Genomic DNA, 24,991 nt, shown 5'->3' with positions numbered 1-24,991 from the left:
GGTAAGAGCAATTCAAGTGTCCATCAACAAATGAGTGGATAAACAAAATATGGTACAAGTATCCCCCGCTTTTTGAAAGTTCACATTCTGCCACTTCACTTTTAGGAAAGACCTATATTAGTACCTACTTTTGCTAACTCAAAGAAATCCAAAGAAGATTTTTGCTTTTATCTAACAAAAAAGGTGAAAAGTGAAAATAGCATTCAACATTTGTTTTGCAGCAAGCCATTATAAAGGTAGCACACAACCCAACCAGTGAGAGTGGCCTCACCTAGCTCCTTCCCTGGAAACTCCACTCAGCACCTCATCATCAAGCTACCACACCTTTGAACTGTGTCTTGTGAGCATCTGTGCTTTATCTTAAAGCATTTTGTTCATCCATTAGCTAAGATATCAGAAAGGCCTAGGAGAAGTTATTTTTGGGATCTGGGAACACTTGAAATTTTTTCCATATAAATCAATGGTAATTATTTCTTCACTTTACGTGATTTCAGCTTACAAAATTTTCATAGGAATGTTCTACTTTGGGATAGTGGGGAAACCTGTACAACAGAATATTATTCAGTCTTTTTAAAAATTAAGGAAATTCTGACATATGTTACAACATGAATGAACCTTGAACACATTATGCCAAGTGAAATGAGCCAGTCACACACACACACAAAAAAAATCAAAACCATAGAGACAGAAAGTAGAATGCTTGTTGCCAGGAGATGAGGGAAGGGAGAGAGAATTAATGTTTAAAGGGTACAGAGTTTCAGTTTGGAAAGATGAAAAAGTTCTGGAGATGGATGGTGGTAATGGTTACACAGCAATGTGGGTGTAATTAATGCCACCAAATGATACACTTAAAAATGGCCAAGATGTAAATTTTATGTTAAGTATATTTTACCACAATAAAAATTGGGGAAAAAAAGATTACTTAGAACATGATTTTTGATCCCTTCTAGGATTGTGATTATTTTGAAGGATAAACAAAAGAGCAATTCTTACTTAAAAAAAAAAAAAAAAGGCCATTTAGACTTTCAGTAGTAGAAACTGAAAATCAAGTAAGCTGCAGGAAAGAAATTTGAAGGTCTGAATCCTGCTCCTTATCCATTCACACATACCCACCCCCAGTACTGTTGGTTTTCAAGGATAAGAGACAAGCCTTTAACTGGACTGATACAAAAGGCCTTTTCATGCTCACCCAGTCTCCACTCCAGTCTACCCCAAACTCTTTAGCCATGTGCACGTCCCCAAAGCACTATCTTTTATGTCAAAGCTATGGGTAATAGCCTTTTGTGTTCCTAATTCCCCCACTCAACAATGAATAAATATACCCTGTCTTGCATTTGCTCTCCACAATCAAGTCTACCCTTGCCAGATATATTCCCCCAAAGAAATATATTTAAATGTGGTTTCTCACACAGCTAGGAGCAGTCTTTAAATTGTTAGTGTAAAACAGGGTAGAGCTGGATCTGGAAAGCTTAGAAGAAGCAATTCATTTTTTTTACCTTTACTGGGAGATAATAATAACAGCCTTCTATGGGTATTGGTTTTGTTAAAGACATCATATTATTTTCCTTAATAATATTCATATAATGTCCTTGTCTAAAACAGTGTTTAGTTTTAGTAAATTTATTCACAAATTTAGCAATATAAGTTATATATGACATGATTCAAAAAGTTCTGGTCTCTGGGAAAAATATAAAAATACAACCTTTGTTTTTTTTAATCTTAAGTAATCTATATATTCACTAAACAGGAAAAATAATTTTTCAATATATTTCAGTTGTCTAATGGTGTTATGGACTGAATTAGGTCACCTCAAAATGCGTATGTTGAATTCCTCACCTCTAATGTTACTGTATTTGGAGATAGGGCCTTTAATGATGTCATTAGGTTAAATGAGGTCATAAGGGTAGGGCCCTAATCCAATATGATTAGTGATCTCTTAAGAAGAGACAGACACCAGGGACACATACAGGAAAGGCCATGTGAGGACACAGCTGCCTGCAAGCCAAGGAGAGAATGGCCTCAGGAGAAAACAGACCTGCTGGCACCTTGATCTTGGATTTCCAAACTTCAGGACTTTGAGAAATAAATTTCTGTTGGTTAAGCCACCCGGTCTCTGGTATTTTGTTATGATTGCCAAACACACTAATACAAATGACAAGTCAAGAAGAAAAATAGTTAGTGATACAAAAAGAGAGAAAAAGTCAGTGAAAGGATGAGACAGACACATTCACATACAGAACCGAACACGGAGAAGATGTAAGAAACCCAAACATATATATATATATATATATATATATATATATATATATATGTACTGTGAGACACGACATTATAAAATAGAAATTGTTGCTAAAGATTTCAGAATCACATGAGTTTCCTCTACTATTGATATAGAAACATCTTAGGACCTTGCCTGATAAATAGATGAACTCAAAGTGAAGTCCAGATTCCATTTTCAAGTCCCAGATTCCCATGTTTCAGTTTAGAGAGTCCTCATTCAGAAAACCATCAATGTGTGGTTGTGAAATTGTCCTTGGATTTTTTAGTCCTCTGTGACACTCCTAACAGCTATCTTCATGCCCCACTGGCCTCCATTATATTTACTTGATAGTCTAGGTACCATTACAAAAATAGTTACTATCACATTTGGGGAAAATCATTGTGATGATCACTTTGGCTATCAGTACTCTTCAAATAAAAATTAATACACATATTTAGGAGTTAAGGTGATCCACAAGATGCAAATTTTGCACAAGATATGATAACAGAAGTAAAGCGCTGTTTCAGGACAAAGAATTTCAGTGGAGAATCATTTGGGAATGAAATAGGTCCATAGCACAATCTCACATATTTTATCAAAATTAACCCAATAAGCTGCCAGAAGAATGGTAACACAACTCTATATCCAGTTTCACAAATACTCACAGAATGGTAATCCCGAAACATTGATGATGGCCCACACAAACTAGGCCAGCTGGAGTCAGGAGTCAAACAGGAAGGCTTTGTTGACATAATTCCTCTCCAATCGTAGAATGTTTTATCTGTTAGAAATATCAATGCAAGTTAAAACAATATTTATCCAAGAAAAGTACACACAGACCATACTGCTTAATGTTACAAAGAGGAAAATAGATCATCTTTACGGCCCTGTTATTCTATATTAAAATCGCATCTTGTCATCTAATCAGAGAGATGCAGAAGCATGAGCACCACACAGAGAGAGGCTTCAATTAATTGGTTCCATCACACAGTAAAGCTCTTGTGTTTTTATTGGGTACGGTGTGCCCATCAGAAGACCAGGTTCATTCCTTTGAGTCTCTTCTGTTCAAGAGCACTGACTTCTTTTTTTAAAGGAGGCTTAGCAAAATCATATTTGTGAATAGCACTTACAAAAACAAAGGGAAAACTCCTCTCCCTGCTACGTCAGTACTTTAAAAGAAAATTCAGAATTATGATGAGGGTACACATTTTGACATGGCAAAGTAAGTGAAATTATTAAAAGTGCTCTAGACAAATAAGTTGAAAGAGCAAAAGCTTAGCCAACATATGCCCACATATTTCTTCTGTCTCATGGCAGTTGTTGCATGGGATTTCTGCAGACAAATTTTTTTTAAAGATGAGGAGATTTAAGATTTATTTGTCTATTTCTCAGAAACATTAATAATTTAAAAGAGAAAAATTCAGTTCAATCCTGCCATCCAAAATGAATCAAACTGTTTATACATTTCCAATTTTCTTTCTAATACTTATTTATATACATATATTCTTTCCTGAAACTTTTGATTTAATAGAGACATCTATGGACTGCTTAATTTCACATAAATTTAGAGAAAACTCAGACGTAATAAATTCTCTCATTTCATTGCTTCAACTTATTTATAGGATCATAAGCTAAGTGTCCTATAGGGAGGCAGATAGTAACATAAAATAATAAAAAAAAATGTAATGTTATCTCAGAGACATTCCAATCAATAACATGCATGTAATCTACCCCATTCTAATTTTATATGTATATAATTTCTTCCACTTCAGTCAAAAAGAATCTTTGTCCTCTTATCAAAAAGGCAAAGTGTCTAGAAGAGGCAACATAATAAATCGTATTTCAATCACAACTCAATATGAATAAATAAAATTCTTTAGTGGAAGCAGATGCCAACAATGGAAAGATTATAGGGAACCTGAACATATTAGTATCTGGGAAGAGGACAGCAAAGAAAAGGCCATACACATTAAACTTTAACTGGGGATTTTTATAAACCCAGGGGGACTTAAAAGGGTAGAATAAGAGTTATTAGAGACGTGTAAGTCCCCACATTTCTTGTGACGCTTTCTTGAGTAATTTAAAGCATTCCTCAACTCACTAACACTATCTCTGGACCACCTACTTCCCTTAATGAACTTGCACCATAAGTGTCTTCACATGTTTTAGATAATTGGGCATCTCTTTCCAATCTCCTTTTTAATTTTAACTAGGGTCTAATTTACTTTATTTTTTTCATATTTATAATTTTTACTTTTCATTTTTTAATATGATTTATTGTCAAATTGATTAACATACAATGTGTACAGTGTGCTCTTGGTTTTGGGAGTAGATTCCCATGGTTCATCGTTTACATACAACACCCAGTGCTCATCCCAACAAGTGCCCTCCTCAATTCAATCTCCTTTTTAAACTGATAAACGCTTCCAGGACGAAGACAATATTTTAGTTGGAATTTATCTGTGCTTCTGGTTCATCAGCAATGCAATTGAGGTAGCTATGTAAATACTGGTGAACAAGAATTAGCCTCCAAAGGGGAGATCTCACAGGGAAAGGGAGTCTTCCTGATCATTGAAGAGCCCAACCCAAAATGAATCTAAGTGCTATACAAATTATTTTCCAAGACAGTGCAGAGCATTTCAAATATTTTATCTGGTTTACCCACAAAACAGACTCATGCAGTTGAGAAGGCCATGCATTATTTTCTCCAGTCTATAGGTATCACATTAGAAAATATAGCTATAACTTTTCCACTTCAGGAAGCAGTAAACCCTCCACTAAAATCCTCAAGGTAATCATTCACACACTGATGTATGCTAATGACTCCCCCTCAGAAGCCAGGCCCGGAAGGTGACATGCAACAAATTCCAGTTTATTCCACAAAGTCAGTCAAAAGTTATAAACTGGTAGTTTGAAGAACAGTCATACATCAGACTAAATGTTCACAAACCCTCACGGAGCCAACACTCTTCACAGATACTGCCACAGAGAAATGAAGATTCTGAATGCTGGAAATGGAGTGGGGAGTAAGCAAGAGTAGGTTGCTTATTGGTAGGTGAAAAAATAAGAAATCTTAGCAGTGATCCCAGTTTAACAGCCAGCAGGATAGAACAAAATATTCTGATATTAAACAAAACTGGGGAAAATGCAATACCAAAATTTGAAAAGGAACCAAGAAGGTTCTATCAGGTTAACAAGCTGGTGGAATAGGAGCTACCTTGGAACATAAAAAATTTGGTTAAATAACTACCCATACTGATGTCTTCCTGCCTTTGTATTTCCTCAATACTTATACAGACTCTTTTTGAAAAATATTATACACTTAATTCATGTTATTTTGTTGTCTTCTGCACATCTTATTTTCCTATCTAAACTTAAAAGTCTTTTACTTGCTTTGCATTTCCCATAAAACTGAACATAATGCTGTGCCCAAAGCGTATGTTCAATGTATGCTCTGGAATTACTTGGCACTGATTGAAAGGCCAATCACCAAAACTGTTAAAAGTGAAAAGTCCCATACAATGCAACTGACACAAATATCTGAAGGAATGGAAAAAAATTTACAACAGGTTTTTAAAATTCTATTTTTTTTCAGGATCAACTATTTTCCACCAGATTATCTTCTCTCACTTTCTAGCATCATCTTGATGTTTATAAAGGTAATAATTTTTAAACATATTTCAGTTGGGGGTGCTTTTTTTAAATTTTATTTCCCGTTTGTACTTAAATTTATGTAGTTAACAATGAGCCAATTATTTGCAAAGGTGAGAGACAGTTCCAAATTCTAATTGTCATAGTTATTTTAGAAACTAAAATTTCTCAAATGACTCACAGAAAACTGATAAGGTTCTATACTGTGGTGAGACTGCCAAGAAAATGAAGAAAGAAAGAAGGAGAAAGGAAGGAAGGGAAAATTTGTAGCTAGTTGAAACATTCACCACTTATGTAATAATCTTCATAGTGACAAATATTTCCTCCAGGTTGCAAATGGATATATTTGTCCAAGTCACCTGAATTATCAGCAAAAGACCCAAAGACAGTAGTTCAAATTTTTTAAATATATTGTGTCCATCAACCATGAATGAAGAACTAAGAAACAGTCTATGCTAATGATATATAATGTAAGAATATAATAGTTCAAAAGAATATGTCTATGCAACTGCATCCAACAGAGCCGAAGAAGTCCAAATGAAAGTGTGAAGTATCTTTACCAGGACATGATAGAGCCCAAGACACTAGTGGGTTCAAGTGGTCCTGTGTCCCTAGAGCCTTTTTATGCCAAGCTTGTTCTGTTTCCCTTTTATCAATTCCCTTGTATCAATTAATTCTCTGAGTTAATTGCACATGCAGTTTTAATCTGCGTGTAATTACAAACAATTAATAGTTAGGAGACAGAATTAGCAGTTCTTAGTTTGATTATCTATATAATTAAAAGGGGTGGTAAACTAGAGTTGACAAATAGCATCTTAATCACTTGAATAATCAAACCCAGAAGCTTGCTTGGGCAGCTGAACTCCATCTGTTACATTAGTTCAACTTTTAGAATCAATGACTGAAATGTCCATTTAAATCAATCATATTTCAATTTATAGTCAAAAACATACAATATGTATTCTCAAATTGCTTAAACTATTTACTTTGTTTCATTTATTTAAAATTAACTGTTTCCAAAAGGGTTTAATAAAAATAAAGATTCAACAGACTAACTTTTGTGTATCTACTGAATACCAGTTAATATTCATGGTTCCCAAATCTTATATTATAAAACATGTAAGAAATACAGATAACTCTGTGTTCCAATTAACACTTTTATTTAAGTGAATCCTGAGAGACAGCAAATAAGACATACCTATGATCCTTTTTTGGGTTCTGATGGGATCACTTGTTTATACATACAAAGCAAATACTAAAAAACAGGAGAAACTTAAAGTGAGTTTAAAAATATATGAGAACTTCATTCTTATTAGGATATAATATAATACAGAACAGTGGCATCACTGTTGCATAATATGTTTCTGAATTGCCAAGTATTTGAACAAGTTTGACAGATACTTTCAGCTAATAATGGATAAAAAAAAGTGTTCAAAAAGAATCATTTCTGGTTCAATATGGCTTTGTGACTTCTGGCTGTGAGGCAGCCCCTTTTACAGTACCACTAAAATACTGTAACAATAAAGAAAAAGATGAAAATCTCAAGGTTACAAGAAATTAAGTCTAACCATTCATTAATATGCAGATGAGAAAACAAAATTCTTTAAGATGAGGAAGTGAATTGAGGAAAGCAATTAGTGACCTTTACATAATAAAACCCCTAGCCCATCTGAAAGATGTTAGAAAAAAGGCTTATTATCTCCCAAGAAAAATATAAAGAAAAAAGAACAAAACCCATTTCTGTACAATGTGGATGCTGCTTTTGAAGAACCCTTCCCTTTCCATACCCTCAACTACCACAATCCACTTGGACACTACAACTCTAAGGAAACAACTAGAAAAGAGAGTAATCCTGACTGTACCAACAGGAATTGAAACAGTCTTATTGTAAAGAAAGAGCTCTGTGCAGAGGATGGCACTGACAGGATTTGACAACAATGCATAACGGGGATTGTAATTTTAACGTGCTAAACAGCTAAAAATAATAGTAATACTAAAGAATGAAGGAAAAATGAAGGAATGAAAGGACCCACCCAGTAGAACCAAACTGTTCCAAATGGGCATCTCCGGGTTACTGAGAATTCGGCAGAGAAGGGGGCATTGACACCAGCTCATCAACTATAGAACTAGAAAAGGTAATTGGCACATTCAAGTGAACGTGGAGCAGAGTAGAGAAAAATCCATATGTTCTCTCTGTTCATAATCACTCACTTTGCATGGAGCTATGTCTTTTTATTCAGGGCAGAGTAAACATCCTGGGGCCTATATTGATCATGGAAATGCCAGTTAACATTTACGGAGGACCTAGATTGTTGAATACTTTACACGCATTACCTGACCTAATCTACACAAGAACCCTAGTTTAACAGAGGAAAAACAAATTAAGTCACTTGCCCCAGTTCAGGCAGCTAGTAAGCAGTTGTGTGAACCCAGATCAATCTGAATTTGAAGCCCAAGGGACAGCAACACAAGGGGAAAGGTCCCAATGGAAGACTGAACAATGGCCCCAAAGATACTCACATCCCAATCCCTGAAACCTGCAAATGTTAGAATACATGGCAAGAGGGACTTTGCAGGCATGATTAAATCAATAATCCTGAGAGGGGAAGATAACCTAGGATATCATGATGGGCCATATGTGTACTCAAAAAGGCCCATGGAAAAGAAGGAAATGTGATGACAGAAGCAAGAGTGATTTGGAGAAGAGGTCATGAGCTAAGGAGTGCAAATAGCCTTCAGAAGCAGAAAAGGAACAGAAATATTCATCCCTAGAGTCGCAGAAAGAATCAGTCCTGGGGAACATCTCCACGTAGTCCAATGAAATTAATCCCAGATTTCTGGCCTCTAGAACTGTAAGAGAATACAGTTGTGTCCTTTTAAGCTACCAAGTTTGTGGAGTCAATTGTTGAAGCAGCCCTGGGAAACTAATACAGTCTGCAATTCTGAAAATCTATAAAAGAGTTTAAGTCAAAAATATTCTATTAGACTCAGAAGAAAATTTTAGAATAGTATTGGCATTCCATTGTACTATATAACAAGCCAAACTCTAAAATAGAAGCCAAAAGCAATAAGGAGAAAACAAACTAAGACTTTATACAATAAGAATATTTGCAAGATAAATAAAAATGGAAATGAGTGATCTTTAAAAGGCAAGAAATACCAGGAAACCAAAACTGTAACAACAGAATTAAAATGTATTTCACACTTAATAGGAGTGTAAGAGACAGTACAGAATATCAAATGACTAGATTTAGCAAGTGTTCCTAGAATAAAGAAGTATCCAAAGATGAAAATTATAAGAGAGAAGATTAAAGATTATAGATTAAAGTTGACAAAAAATAAGTATCCATCAAAGGAGTCCTATACATTACTGAAGATGAAACCACAATAATCAAAAGTAAAGAAAACAAACACGACTGAATAATTATTTCCTCAGCTAAAAAAAAAAGCATGTATCTTCTGAGTATTAGGGCTTATTGTATATTATGAGAAAGTAATTAAAAGAGATTTGTATGCCATTACATCCTGCAAAATTACAAGAATAAAGAAAACAAACTACCAAAAGAATTCACACACATTTGCAAAGAAAAAACATCTCAAACGTGTAAAACACAGGTTGTTATCAAATGTCCTCTGTGAAACAACAAAAGAAACAATAAATGACAGAAAACCACAAACAGAATTTCCAAGGAAAAGGAAAAGTTGTGAAACAGAAATTTTAAAACCAAATTGTCTTCCATTTATAAAGGCCAGGGAAAAAATTCATTCTCCGATATACCAACACCTCGAAGGTCTGCTGAGAAAAATCACGTGTTTTTGTTTAAATAAAAAATATCTATCTGAAGATCAAAACTTGAATCAAAATTAAGGTTAAAAGAGTTTAGAAATCATGGGACCAGCAGTTCTTCCCATAACCAGAATAGCCATTTCAAGTAGGGCCACAACAGTCACGTGGATTCTACACCTCAGACTTACAGCTTGGTCTTCCCAGTCCTAGCCTCATAGTTCCTTTTCTGCTTCATTTTGCTTTCCCAGGAAACAAACAGTTTGTTTCCTATGGTATAAGCTTTACCTCACTCACAGTTCAAATGAAATGTTCTTTCAAATGGACTCTTGTTCTATGATTACCAAAAACAATAACCAATGACCAGCATTGGTGTCTCGTGCACTTAGAATGGCTAAAGGTTCGGAACATGCACCCAATAAACAAAACAAGGAAACAAAGAACAATAGTGGCTATTTTCATTTTCCAAGAACTTAAATAATGACTTTTCTCCTTCTTAAAACTTCAAATTGAATCACCTAAATCACGACATCACCCCCCAGGAAGTGCCTCTTTATATCATGAGAACAGCCTCTGAATATTCCTATGGCCCTCAGTTGTTTAAGGGGAAAAATATACCTGGAAAATAGATTGTAGGATATACACCAGAATTTCATAGTGAGTATTTCTGGGTGGTAGAACAATAAACAAGTATCTCTTTTTGTGACAGTGTTCTGTATTTTCCACATTTTCTGCAATTAATCATACTAATTGCAACTTTACAGAGAACACATTTAAAATAAGTCTGTATAATTTTAGGCGAAATTAGGCAAAAATTATGTAGAAAAACTATGAACAAAAGCAAAGTCTGAAGAAATCATCACAGAACTTTAGGGAGATTTACCTCTCTTTTTTCTAACAAAGATGTTTTGTACTTGGTAAAGAAGAAAACACAATTTGCTTAAACTTCTTACATAACAAGCATACATACAAAAATAAATGGTTCCTTTATTTATTTTTAAAAAAATTTTTTAACATTTATTCACCTTTGAGACACAGAGAGCGAGCAAGGGAGGGGCAGAGAGAGAGAGACACAGAATCAGAAGTAGACTCCAGGCTCCGAGCTGTCAGCACAGAGCCCGACGCGGTGCTTGAACCCGCAAACCCGAGACCATGACCTGAGCTAAAGTCAGACACTTAACCGACTGAGCCACCCAGGCACCCCAATAAATGCTTCCTTTACATTTGTCTTCAATGACACAACAGTTTGGGGGCAGGGGAGAACCACACTATCTTTAAAGAGTCATAAACTCACATCCCCCTCTCAGGAAGTAACAGAGATAGTCTGCTATGTTGAGGTAGCTTTGGAAAAGTTTAGTCTCAGTCTTTCTGATTAACTAAAACAAGCCCAGGTACTACTGTCACAGATTTATTTCTGTGATACAAGGGCAGCTATCTGAATACATGATCTGAAAATGCCTCTTGATGGCAGCCCACTTGTCATCTTTGCCCAGAAGCACTATGACAAATACAGCTCATGCTAGCACCTGCCTGCAAACTCCAGGTGGGCAGACGTCACATCCTGTATACTGTTGTATCCTCTACACAACCACAATGCCTGGTACAGAATATGTATGAATAGTTTTGAAGAAAAAATGTTAACATGAACCGGATGATGCTTGTTTTACAGATGGCAATGATGTCATAGGTTTCTAGGCAAAAAAAAAAAAAAGACAAGAGTTCTGGGAGAAAAGTGATTTATTGCATGGTAATTCGATGGGAGTGTTCTTAGCAGTCCCTGCCCCATCCCTGTAAAAAGAAGCAACAATTAACTAGCCATTTGTTTGTCTCATATAATCCTAAATTTTTAAAAATTATTTCTTCCAGGTTGACTACATACTGATGTTTGGACAATACAGATCTTACTGATTTTAGTCAAGGTTTCTGTGCCCACACTCATACATGCTTGGTGAAAATGAAAATTTTAAAAGATTCTGGGAAAGTAATTCGCCAGTGAGAGAAGTCTTTTAAATATTCATATTTTTGAAGTAATATCGATTTCTAGGAATCTTTCATAAGGAAGTAATTTGAAATATGCCACAAGATTCACTAATAATGATGTTTATTACAGCATTATTTATAATAATTGGGCAGAAGAGTTAACATAGCAAAGCTGAGACTGTTATTCCTAGAAAGACAAGTTTACAAGGTTAATCCTGGGCTGGTATCTGGGAACTTGGCAGGTGAACAGTTCCCTACACTGATGTAAAACTTTTCCTAAAAGATAAGAGTATCTCACTGTGCCTAGACTGGGCAAACAATACGGGTTTATGCAAAATGTGTGCTTCCTTCTGGAAATCTGGAATGTTGGGACATACTAAGCAGAGGATACTTAGATTATCCCCCAGTAAAAACCTTGTTGCTGAATCTTTAATGAGTTTCCCCAGTGTACAACACTTCACACATGTCACGATTCATTATTGGAGGAATTAAATGCATTGCAGTGACCACTGGAAGAACTCTTAGAAGCTTGTTCCTGGTTTCCTCTGGCCTCCACCACATGTGAAGTGATTTTTCTTTGATTGTTGATTTTTCTTTGTATGTTTTTATATAATAAACCTTTGCTATGAATATGACAACATACTGAGTCCCATGAATCCTCCTAGCAGATCACTGAACAAGGGGTAGTCTTTAGAACCCCAACACAATAATAAAAATAGAAATTAACATAAATGTCCAGTAATGGGAGATTGTTTAAGTAAATATAGTACACACATGCATTGAATTATTTTTCAACAACAAAAATATATATCTTGCACTTTCAATTATGAACGAAAAACCCATAAACAAAAAGACTAAACAAAAATATGCCAAAATGCTAAAAATAATAATTTTTGGTTTAATCGAACTTTTGTCTGTATTCTGTTTTTTTGTTCTGAATGGGCTGAATGCAAAATTCATGAATCTGAAGGACCTGACTCACATAGAGCCATTTTTGAGGAAAGCTATCCTAATTGTTTTTTCCTCCTACTGGTTGCCATAGGACCTAACCCATGGTTTATTTGTAAAACCAGACTTGCTGCCCGAGCTTGAATAGAATGGATAAGGAAGCAGTCCATGGGCCTGAGACAAATATACATGAGTTGGACATGAGGGGGTAAGTACATATTTGGCTCAAACTCTGCCCAGTTTGGTCTCTACACCACACGGAAACAATGTAATACAATCAAATCTTATGTTTTAACAGTTTAAATGCTAAACGAACAAAAAGAAGGAGGTTGTTAGCTAAGAGGTGAAATACCCCTCGACTTCTCTCTGAAGCAAGTTGATAATCCCAGTTTTAAAAAATCTGGAGCATAGGGGTGTCCGGGTGGCTCAGTCACTTGAGCATCTGACTCTTGATTTCAGCTCAAGTCATAATCCCATGACCCTGGGGTCAAGCCCCAAGTCAGCTCCATCCTGAGCATGGAGCCTGCTTAAGATTCTCTCTCTCTCTCTGTTTCTCTTTGTCTCTCTCTCCGTTCCTCTCTACTCCCTTCTAAAATTTAAAAAAAAAAATTAAAAAAATAAATCTGGAACCTAGAATGACTGTGGAATTTAGGGGACGACTTTACAGGATGTTTTCGTATACATGCATCACTCAAAAAAATATGCACATGCCACTCCCTTCCAGTTATAAGGATGTTGACCTGAATATTTAGCTTTCCAGAAGCTTTTTTACGGAGATATAGTTGTTTTGTATTACAAAAGAATGATTAAGCTTTAAACAAAACTATCTACCAAATGTTTTGTCACAAATCTTTGGTATTTTATTTACTCATAGGTTATGCATGAGCTAGAATAATTGTGCAAATTCTGGAATGAGCTGGCCTTTTTAGAAAACAAAAACAAAACTCTAATCCCCTAAGAAAGATTGTTAATTTTTCGTTATTTCCATCTGTCTTTCATGATTGGCTTCTCAGGAAACTGAAGTTCATTAATGTATCATTATCTTTACTAAAATTCATTAAAGCAATACATTCAAGGCAGGAGAAAAGATTCTAGTGACAAAAACAAACGGATAATTATGGAACAGCATTTTAGCTCTGCTTATGTCAGTATTTTTATTCTAAATGTTTCACTCTATTCTTTTCTTCTAGTCATAGCTAGGAGAGAGTAAGTCTGTCACCTTGTGAGGCATAGAGCATATATGATTGATGGAACCTTAACTAAATTCCAGGTAGAGTATTATACAAAATTAAATTTAAAATATATCTAAGTACAAAGAGATTCACAGAGCCTAAGTCTATAAAGCTATAGCAAACATCACACATAAATATAGCAAACAATATTAAATAAGCTAACAAAAAGAACATTTTTATGATGATAAAAAATTACAATTATCAGGCTTAAAAATTAGCCAATTTCTACTTGTCCTTTTCAGTCCTTTCAATCATCATCAGAAAGGAGGCAAACATAAAACATAAATTAATGTTTCTGTTTGTTTATAAATACAAGAAATAGTCTAAGTTCTGAGTGGATGATGAAAATTCTGGATTTTAATGTGTTAAATATTATCTATAAAGCTCAATAGCCATGGAGATGCTGTTTCCATTATCACTAATAAATGAAAATTGACTGTACCAATGAAATATTTCACAGATGCTCTGCCTTCTTACTCCTACACATCAACAGATCAAATTCAACAAATTTGCTTCTTTTCAGAAACATAATATGTATTATTTTAGCAGCAACTTTAAGAATAAATGAGAGCAAAATAAAGACTATTTCTTAATTTACTTTCCTGGTTTTACTAATGACAATGTCAATGTATGAGTCTTTCCTCTAGTTGAAGGGCTCTACTTGCCTTAACCTAAACAGCACTGAAGTCCACTCATTTGCTTCCATTTGTGATAGTTCTTTTTGTGTCAACCTGTCTAAAATACAGTGGCCAGGTATTTGGTCAAACATGTATGGATGTTGCTGTAAAGGTATTTTCTTTGAAGGGAGGGGGCAGTTTGTGCATGGAAGTGGGGGTGGAGAAGAGAGAAAGGGAAAGAGAGAATCCCAAGCAGGCTCCATGCCCAGCACAGAGCCTGACATGGATTCAATCTCATGACTGTGAGATCACAACCCAAGCCAAAATCAAGAGTCAGACACCCAACCAATTAAGCCACTCAGGCGCCCCTGTAGTTATTTTAGATGAGATTAACCTTCAAATCTGCTAAAGCAGATTGCTCTCCATAACATGGGTGGGCCCCATCCAATCAGTTGAGGCCTCAAGAAAAAGACTCATCTCCTCTAAAACAGAGAATTCTGCCAGCAGACTACTCCAGACTCAAATTTTGTACTTGTCAGCCTCTACAATTGCATAAGCTAATTCCTTAAAATAAACCTCTCCATATATGGAGTCTAGAGGAGAAAGAGAGAGATTTAAGGGCTCACATATGAAGAATGAGAAAGAGAGAGGGTATCTATCATGTATCTGTCTTTCTATCTAACTATACCTCTACTTGTCTATCTTGAGCTCAATATAAATATATACATAAATAAGTAATAAGGTAGATCTAGTTATATTTTTATCAAGAGGAAAATAGAGAGGACATAGAGAAAGAGAGACAGAGAGAGAAGGATCTTATTGGTTCTGTTTCTCTGGAGAACACTGACTACCATACCCAGATAACACATTCTAACCAGTCTCCACCTTCCCAAAGCATACCCAACTTTCAAGGACAAACTTTCAAGACTCATCATCTTTTTCTCTCCATCCAAAAAAGCATATTGTAATTCAAAATATTTCCATTATGGTTACTGATACCAAATGTCTTTATCTATGTAAACAATAGAAGCAAAAATGATAAAACAACTCCATCTCTACTTGAATGAACTCTCTATCAAAATATGATGAAAAATGTAGAATTTGAACAATTGCTAGATATTAATTGATATTAAATTATTGTTAATTTTTAGATGAGATTATGATATTTTGGTTGTGCTTTAAAAAGAGATTCCTGGGGCACCTGGGTGGCTCAGTGGGTTAAGCATCCAACTGCAGCTCAGGTCATGATATAAAGGTTCGTGGATTCAAGCCCCACATCAGGCTCTGCACTGACAGCTTGAAACCTGGATCCTGCTTTGGATTCTCTGTCTGTCTGTCTCTCTCTTTCTCTCTCTTTGCCCCTCCCCTGTTTTTGCATGTTCTCTTACTCTCTCTCTCAAAAATAAAACATTAAAAAAATTTTTTTAATAATAAAAAGAGATTCCTTATATTTTATAGTAAAACTGAAAAACATTTATGGAAGCATATCAAGGAATTTGCTTTAAATGGCCCAAGGTGGAAAGGTAACTGAGTGGGTACATGTACATGGATGCAACAATACTGACCATGAATTTATAATTATTTAAGCTGGATAATAGGTACTTGTGGGTTTATTATCCTACTCTCTTTTTGTATATATTTATATTTTCCATAATAAAATGCTTTTTTATCTATTTATTCAAAAATGCATAAACCTTTCCAGTGCCAAGAAAAACTTGAATTAAATAGCTAAGCATCAGGGGAAAAAAAAGAGCAGAGCAAAACATGAATAACAATACTTTTCTATCTGGCAAGATTTGGTTTGAAAAAGGAAGAAGAGAAGCACACATTAAGGTGTAAGAAAGTTCAGCTAAGAAAAATCCCCACCAAGTCTTCATATGGTGGCTTTGTTGAAAATACTGTAAAATCCCAGGCCAGAACCTTCCTCAGAGCAGAGCATCAGAAATTTATTGTCTGTCTTCTCCAATAGAATATAAGTACTACAAAGTCAATAACTTTTGTCATGCTCACCATTATCTCCCTAGCAACAAGCAAAGCACACACAATATGTGATCAATAGATATCCGTTAATCATTTCTGTGTACAAAATATGTTCTCCGATGGCTATCACCACTATGCCATAAACTATTAATTACAGGTATAAAACTATTAGAATAAAAACTCATTTCAGAGATTCAAATTTCAATTATATATGTATCTTTCTGAAAATTATTTATCAGCAACTTACATCTATTTAGCATGTTAAGAATAACTTCTACATATACCATCTCATTTTAGCTTCCTCAAAAAAGAGAGATATAAAACAGGGATTACCTCTCCTATTTTAGAAAAGAAAAAGCTGAAGTTCAGAATATACTATTCTGCTGAGATTCCAAAGCTGGTTTTTTTACTCAAGATCCTTAATTCTTTCAATTGAAGAACCATCTGTATGTCCTTTTTAACTTAGGATACTTCTAATTAATCAAACATTTTCACTCAGTATTATTCATTTAAGGACAGAAAACATCCTGAAGTTGAGCCCAGACCCAAAAGATAAGAGATGGAAAATCAAACCTATTATGTGGGTGTTTGGGTACAATATTAAGGAATATCATTTCAAATCTTAAAAGATATGTAGAGTTCACCTTTCACTTTAAATATAGAAAATCACACAAAAAATGTTTTCCACTCTAGCAATAAGAACAAGAGAGATAGTGTATAAAACAATAATTTTTGATCCATGAAGAGCTAAGGTCACAAGGCAACCTAATGAACAACTATACAAGGCTGACAAGCTCCTCCAAGAAAAGATAGAGTACAATTCACCTTCGGCAGACCATGGGAAGAAGAGATGACCACCATGGAAGCATGGAAGAAAACAACAGCTGAAACTTTGGATAAACCTTTAAAGACCAAATGTGTACTCATTTGGTAGCACAGATTTCTTAGAAGCCCAAATGAGGCATCTGCATCCACAATTATACTCTTTTCTAAAGGTTTCCACCCAGTCTTCCCTGGGAAAGACCAGGGGAAGGCAGGAGATCTGAGAGAGACCTCCTCTGTGATGCAGGTGTCTAGAAAAGAGGCACTGCAAGAGGACAAGGTGGTTGTTGGCTGCTGCAGGAGAAAAGCCAGGAAACTCAACTAAGTTTATGAAGCCATTATAATTCTGATAGCAAAGTCAGACAAAGATTTTATAAGAAATAAAAACAGACCAATGTTCTTGAGAAACACAGATGCAAAAATCCTTAATAAAATATTAGCAAATCAAATACATCAATATATGAAAAGCATCCATCAATATATGAAAACCATAATGTGATCAATTAGGTGTATCCCAAGAATATAAAGTTGGTCTGATATACGAGAATTCACAGTGTAATTCACTACAATAAAACACAGAGAAAAATCAATAATTATCTAAGTACACTACAAAAAAACACTTTAGAAAATTCAACACATTTATGATTTAAAAATTTTTTTTTCCAGAAACTAGGAAAAAGGGAAATTTCCTAATCCTGATAAAGGGAATCTACAAAGAACTATAACTAATATCATACATAATGATGAGATATTGATGGCATCTACCTAAGATTTGAAACAAGATAGGATGTCTGTTGGGGTGTCTGAGTGGCTAAGTCGGTTAAGCGCCTGACTCTTGATTTTGGCTCAGATCATGATCTCTCAGTTTGTGAGATCAACCCCCATGTCAGGCTCTATGCTGGCAGTGCAAAGCCTGCTTGGGATTCTCTCTCTCTCTCTCTCTCTCTCTGTCCCTCCCGCAGGCATGCACGCACTCTCTCTCTCTCTCTCTCTCTCTCTCTCAAAATAAATATTTTTTTTAAATTTGAAAAGAAAAGAAAAGGAATGAAAAGAAAAGAAAAGAAAAGAAAAGAAAAGAAAAGAAAAGAAAAAGATAGTATGTCTGCAATCACTACTTCTATATAGCATTGTGCTAGAGTTTCTAACCAGTGCAGTAAAACAAGACAGAGATAAAAGACATGCAATTTGGAAAGAAAAAAAGTAAAGCTCTCTTTATTCAGAATGACATGACTGTGTATATAGAAAATTCTAATGAATTGAAAAGAAAACTGGTAGAACTAGTAAATAAATTCAGCAATGTTGCTGTGGACAAAATCAATTAAAAATCAATTATATTTAATATAGTAGCATGAATAATTAAAAAAATCAATTAAGAACAAATTTAACAAATAGCATGTAAAACCTTACATAAATATAAAATATATATCTTACAAAATATAAAATAGTGCTGAAAAATTAAAGAAGACTTACATAAATGAAGAGATAAATTGTGCTGATGGATTAAGGACTTAACGTGAAGAGTGTTGTTCTATATCCCTGAAGTGATATATAGATTCAAAGCAAAGCCATTTATAATCGCAGCCAGCATTTTTTCTGGAAATTGGCAAGGTAACTTAAAAAATTTGTTTGGAAAAGCAAAGGAACAAGAATAGTCAAAACAATCTTGAAAACAAACAAAGTTGGAGGATGTGTACCATATAATTTTAAGACTTACTATAAAAGTAGTAAGAAAATGTGGTATTGGCAAAATGATGTATAAATACACTAATGAAACAGAGTTGAGAGTCCTGAAGTAGACATGCACAAATATGAAGATTTTTGACAAAGATACCAAAGTAATTCAATGGAACAAGAAAAATCTCTTCAACAAGTGATACTAACTTAGGCCATACACAAAAATTAATTTGAAATAGATCATAGGTTGAAACATAAAAGCCAAATCAACAAAGCTATCGGGAAAAAAAACAGAGATCTTTACAACCTTGGGACCAGGAATGATTTTTAAGGAAGGCACAAAGCACAAGTCACAAAAGAGAAAATGAAAAATTGGACTTCATCAAAAATAAAACCTACTCATAAGAAAAGGCAAGGAGAAGGGGAAAAAAAAAAAGCAAGTTAGAGACTATGAGTAAATATTCACCACATATGACAAGGACCTAAATCCAGAATATATACTCTTACAGCTCAGTAACAAAAAGACAAATCACTCTGTTTTAAAAAGGGGCAAAAGATATAGAAACTTCACAAAAGATACGCAAATGGAAATACACATGTGAGAAAGTGCTCAGCACCATTAGTCATCAGGCAGAGGAATACAAAATGAAACCGCAAAGACCTACCTTACCAACTGAGTGGCTAAAATTAAAGAGACTCCGGGTGCCTGGGTGGCTCAGTTGGTTAAGCGTCTGACTCGGTTTTGGCTCAAATCATGATCTCAAGGTTTGTGAGTTTGAGCCCCAACTCACACTCTGCGCTGGCAGTGCAGAGCCTGCTTTAGACTCTCAATCTTTCCCTCACTCTCTGCCCCTCCCCAACTCTTGCTGTCTCTGTTTCACCCAAAATAAATAAACTTAAAAACAAAATAAAATAGAGGATCCTGGGAAGATGGAGGCGTAGGAGGACACTGGGCTCACCACGTGTCCTGCTGATCACTTAGATTCCACCTACACCTGCCTAAATAACCCAGAAAACTGTCAGAAGACTAGCAGAACGGAGTCTCTGGAGACAAGCACAGACGAGAGGCCCACGGAAGAGGGTAGGAAGGGCGGACAGGCGGTGCGTGCTCCATGGACTGGCGGGAGGGAGCCAGGACGGAGGGGCGGCCCGCCAGCCAAGCAGAGCCCCCCGAGTCCGGCTTGCAAAAGTGGAGGGACTGACGAAGTGTGTTCCGACAGCAAGCAGGACTTGACATCTGGAAGGTTATAAGCTAACAGCTCTGCTTGGAGAATGGGAGGGCTGGAGAACAACGGGAGGGAAAGTTGTTGAGCCCCGGACGACAGAGCGCAGCTCCGCGGGGAACAAAGGCGCTCGCCAGTGCCATCTCCCTCGCCCATCCACCAGCCAAAATGCCAAAGGGAACCAGTTCCTGCCAGGGAACTTGCTCACTCCTCTGCGCAAACACCCAAAGCTGTGCTTCTGCGGATCCATCCCTCCAGCGGGTATGACTCCCTCCTGGTGCCACAGGGCCCTTCCCGAAGCAGATCTCCGAAGGAAAAGCGAGCTGAGCCTGGCCCTCCAGCCCCTATGTACCTTGCCAATCCACCACAGCTAATACACCAGATCCCCAGCACCACAAGCCTGGCAGTGTGCAAGTAGCCCAGACGGGTCACGCCACCCCACAGCGAATCCTGCCCCTAGGAGAGGGGAAGAGAAGGCACACACCAGTCTGACTGTGGCCCCAGCGGTGGGCTGGGGGCAGACATCAGGTCGGACTGCGGCCCCCCCCACCAATGCAAGTTATTCAAGACAGCAAGGGGAAGTGCCCCACAGTCCTGCACCACTCCAGGGACTATCCAAAATGACAAAACGAAAGAATTCCCCCAGAAAAACGTCCAGGAAATAACAACAGCTAACGAACTGATCAAAAATGATTTAAACAATATAACAGAAAGTGAATTTAGAATAATAGTCATAAAATTAATCGCTGGGCTTGAAAACAGCATAAAGGACAGCAGAGAATCTTGCTACAGAGATCAAGGGACTAAGGAACAGCCAGGAGGAGCTAAAAAATGCTATCAATGAGTTGCAAAATAAAATGGAGACAACTACGGCTCGGATTGAAGAGGCAGAGGAGAGAATAGGTGAACTAGAAGATAAAATTATGGAAAAAGAAGAAGCTGAGAAAAAGAGACATAAAAAAATCCAGGAGTATGAGGGGAAAATTAGAGAACTAAGTGATGCACTAAAGGGAAATAATCTACGCATAATTGGTATTCCAGAGGAGGAAGAGAAAGGGAAAGGTGCTGAAGGTGTACTTGAAGAAATCATACCTGAGAACTTCCCAGATCTGAGGAAGGAAAAAGGCATTGAAATCCAAGAGGCACAGAGAACTCCCTTCAGACGTAACTTGAATTGATCTTCTGCATGACATATCATAGTGAAACTGGCAAAATACAAGGATAAAGAGAAAATTCTGAAAGCAGCTAGAGATAAACGTGCTCTAACATATAAAGGGAGACCTATAAGACTCTTGACCGATCTCTCTACTGAAACTTGGCAGGCTAGAAAGGAATGGCAGGAGATCTTCAATGTGATGAACAGAAAAAATATGCAGCCGAGATTCCTTTATCCAGCAAGTCTGTCATTTAGAATAGAAGGAGAGATAAAGGTCTTCCCAAACAAACAAAAACTGAAGGAATTCGTCACCACTAAACCAGTCCTACAAGAGACCGTAAGGGGGATCCTGTGAGACAAAGTGCCAGAGACATTGCTACAAGCACGAAACCTACAGACATCACAATGACTCTAAACCCATATCTTTCTTTAATAACACTGAATGTAAATGGACTAAATGTGCCAACCAAAAGACATAGGGTATCAGAATGGATAAAAAAACAAGACCCATCTATTTGCTGTCTACAAGAGACTCATGTTAGACCTGAGAACACCTTCAGATTGGAAGTGAGGGGATGGAGAACTATTTATCATGCTACTGGAAGCCAAAAGAAAACTGGAGTAGCCATACTTATATCAGACAAACTAGACTTCAAATTAAAGGCTGTAACAAGAGATGAAGAGGGGCATTATATAATAATCATAGGGTCTATCCATCAGGAAGAGCTAACAATTATAAATGTCTATGTGCCAAATACAGGAGCCCCCAAATATATAAAACAATTACAAACATAAGCAACCTTATTGATTAGAATGTGGCAATTGCAGGGGACTTTAACACTCCACTTACACAAATGGATAGATCATCTAGACACACAGTCAGTAAAGAAACAAGGGCCCTGAATGACACATTGGATCAGATGGACTTGACAGATATATTTAGAACTCTGCATCCCAAAGCAACAGAATATACTTTCTTCTCGACTGCACATGGAACGTTCTCCAAGATAGATCACATACTGGGTCACAAAACGGCCCTTCATAAGTATAGAAGAATTGAAATCACACCATGCATACTTTCAGACCACAATGCTATGAAGCTTGAAATCAACCACAGGAAAAAGTCTGGAAAACCTCCAAAAGCATGGAGGTTAAAGAATACCCTCCTAAAGAATGAATGGGTCAACTAGGCAATTAGACAAGAAATTAAAAAATATATGGAAACAAATGAAAATGAAAATACAACAATCCAAATGCTTTGGGATGCAGTGAAGGCAGTCCTGAGAGGAAAATACATCGCAATCCAGGCCTATCTCAAGAAACAAGAAAAATCCCAAATACAAAATCTAACAGCACACCTAAAGGAAATAGAAGCAGAGCAGAAAATACACCCTAAACCCAGCAGAAGAAGAGAAATAATAAAGATCAGAGCAGAAATAAACAATATAGAATCTAAAAAAAAATGTAGAGCAGATCAATGAAACCAAGAGTTGGTTTTTTGAAAAAATAAACAAAATTGACAAACCTCTAGCCAGGCTTCTCAAAAAGAAAAGGGAGAGGACCCAAATAGATAAAATCATGAATGAAAATGGAATTATTACAACCAATCCCTCAGAGATACAAACAATTATCAGGGAATACTATGAAAAATTATATGCCAACAAAATGGACAACCTGGAAGAAATGGACAAATTCCTAAACACCCACTCTTCCAAAACTCAATCAGGAGGAAATAGAAAGCTTGAACAGACCCATAACCAGCGAAGAAATTGAGTCAGTTATCAAAAATCTCCGAACAAATAAGAGTGCAGGACCAGATGGCTTCCCAGGGGAGTTCTGCCAGACGTTTAAAGCAGAGATAATACCTATCCTTCTCAAGCTATTCCAAGAAATAGAAAGGGAAGGAAAACTTCCAGACTCATTCTATGAAGCCAGTATTACTTTGATTCCTAAACCAGACAGAGACCCAGCAAAAAAAGAGAACTACAGGCCAATATCCCAGATGAATATGGATGCAAAAATTCTCAATAAGATACTAGAAAATCAAATTCAACAGCATATAAAAAGAATTATTCACCATGATCAAGTGGGATTCATTCCTGGGATGCAGGGCTGGTTGAACATTCACAAATCAATCAATGGGATACATCACATTAATAAAAAAAATATAAGAATCATATGATCCTGTCAATCGATGCAGAAAAGGCCTTTGACAAAATTCAGCAACGTTTCTTAATAAAAACCCTCAAGAAAGTCGGGATAGAAGGAACATACCTAAAGATCATAAAAGTCATTTATGAAAAGCCCACAGCTAACATCATCCTCAATGGGGAAAAACTGAGAGCTTTTTCCCTGAGATCGGGAACACGACAGGGATGCCCACTCTCACCGCCGTTGTTTAACATAGTGTTGGAAGTTCTAGCATCAGCAATCAGACAACAAAAGGAAATCAAAGGCATCAAAATTGGCAAAGATGAAGTCAAGCTTTCGCTTTTTGCAGATGACATGATATTATACATGGAAAATCCAATAGACTCCACCAAAAGTCTGCTAGAACTGATACATGAATTCAGCAAAGTTGCAGGATACAAAATCAATGTACAGAAATCAGTTGTATTCTTGTACACTAATAATGAAGCAACAGAAAGACAAATCAAGAAACTGATCCCATTCACAATTGCACCAAGAAGCATAAAATACCTAGGAATAAATCTAACCAAAGATGTAAAAGATCTGTATGCTGAAAACTATAGAAAGCTTATGAAGGAAATTGAAGAAGATATAAAGAAATGGAAAGACATTCCGTGCTCATGGATTGGAAGAATAAATATTGTCAAAATGTCAATACTACCCAAAGCTATCTACACATTCAATGCAATCCCAATCAAAATTGCACCAGCATTCTTCTCGAAACTAGAACAAGCAATCCTAAAATTCATATGGAACCACAAAATGCCCCGAATAGCCAAAGTAATTTTGAAGAAGACAACCAAAGCAGGAGGCATCACAATCCCAGACTTTAGCCTCTACTACAAAGCTGTCATCATCAAGACAGCATGGTATTGGCACAAAAACAGACACATAGACCAATGGAATGGAATAGAAACCCCAGAACTAGACCCACAAACGTATGGCCAACTAATCTTTGACAAAGCAGGAAAGAATATCTAATGGAAAAAAGACAGTCACTTTAACAAATGGTGCTGGGAGAACTGGACAGCAACGTGCAGAAGATTGAAACTAGACCACTTTCTCACACCATTCACAAAAATAAATTCAAAATGGATAAAGGACCTGAATGTGAGACAGGACACCATCAAGACCCTAGAGAAGAAAGCAGGAAAAGACCTCTCCGACTTCAGCCGTAGCAATTTCTTACTGGACACATCCCCAAAGGCAAGGGAATTAAAAGCAAAAATGAACTACTGGGAGCTTATGAAGATAAAAAGCTTCTGCACAGCAAAGGAAACAACCAACAGAACTAAAAGGCAACCAACGGAATGGGAAAAGATATTTGCAAATGACATATTGGTCAAAGGGCTAGTATCCAAAATCTATAAAGAGCTCACCAAATTCCACACCCAAAAAACAACCCAGTGAAGAAATGGGCAGAAAACATGAATAGACACTTCTCTAAAGAAGACATCCAGATGGCCAACAGGCA

At 36.4% G+C, this 24,991-nt stretch overlaps 1 protein-coding gene across 23 annotated transcripts in view; it reads right to left on the bottom strand.

Annotated features, from left to right (window-relative positions):
- Nucleotides 1–24,991, bottom strand: part of IQCM (IQ motif containing M) — a 644,218-nt gene that overhangs the window by 458,034 nt on the left and 161,193 nt on the right. For all 23 annotated transcript variants that reach the window (XR_006216738.1, XR_006216737.1, XR_006216740.1 and 20 more), the window contains one exon: nucleotides 2,926–3,041. Coding sequence is in view for 19 of the 23 variants with exons in the window: in XM_042983796.1 (XP_042839730.1) it covers nucleotides 2,926–3,041 (116 nt within the window). In the remaining 4 variants the exon portion in view is untranslated. The remainder of the gene's footprint in view (nucleotides 1–2,925; nucleotides 3,042–24,991) is intronic.

The sequence above is a fragment of the Panthera tigris genome, chromosome B1 (genome assembly GCF_018350195.1).
Source record: "Panthera tigris isolate Pti1 chromosome B1, P.tigris_Pti1_mat1.1, whole genome shotgun sequence".
Taxonomy (NCBI): Eukaryota; Metazoa; Chordata; class Mammalia; order Carnivora; family Felidae; genus Panthera; species Panthera tigris.
The sequence above is the reverse complement of the archived record's forward strand: the minus strand, read 5'-3'. Positions and strand labels throughout refer to the sequence as shown.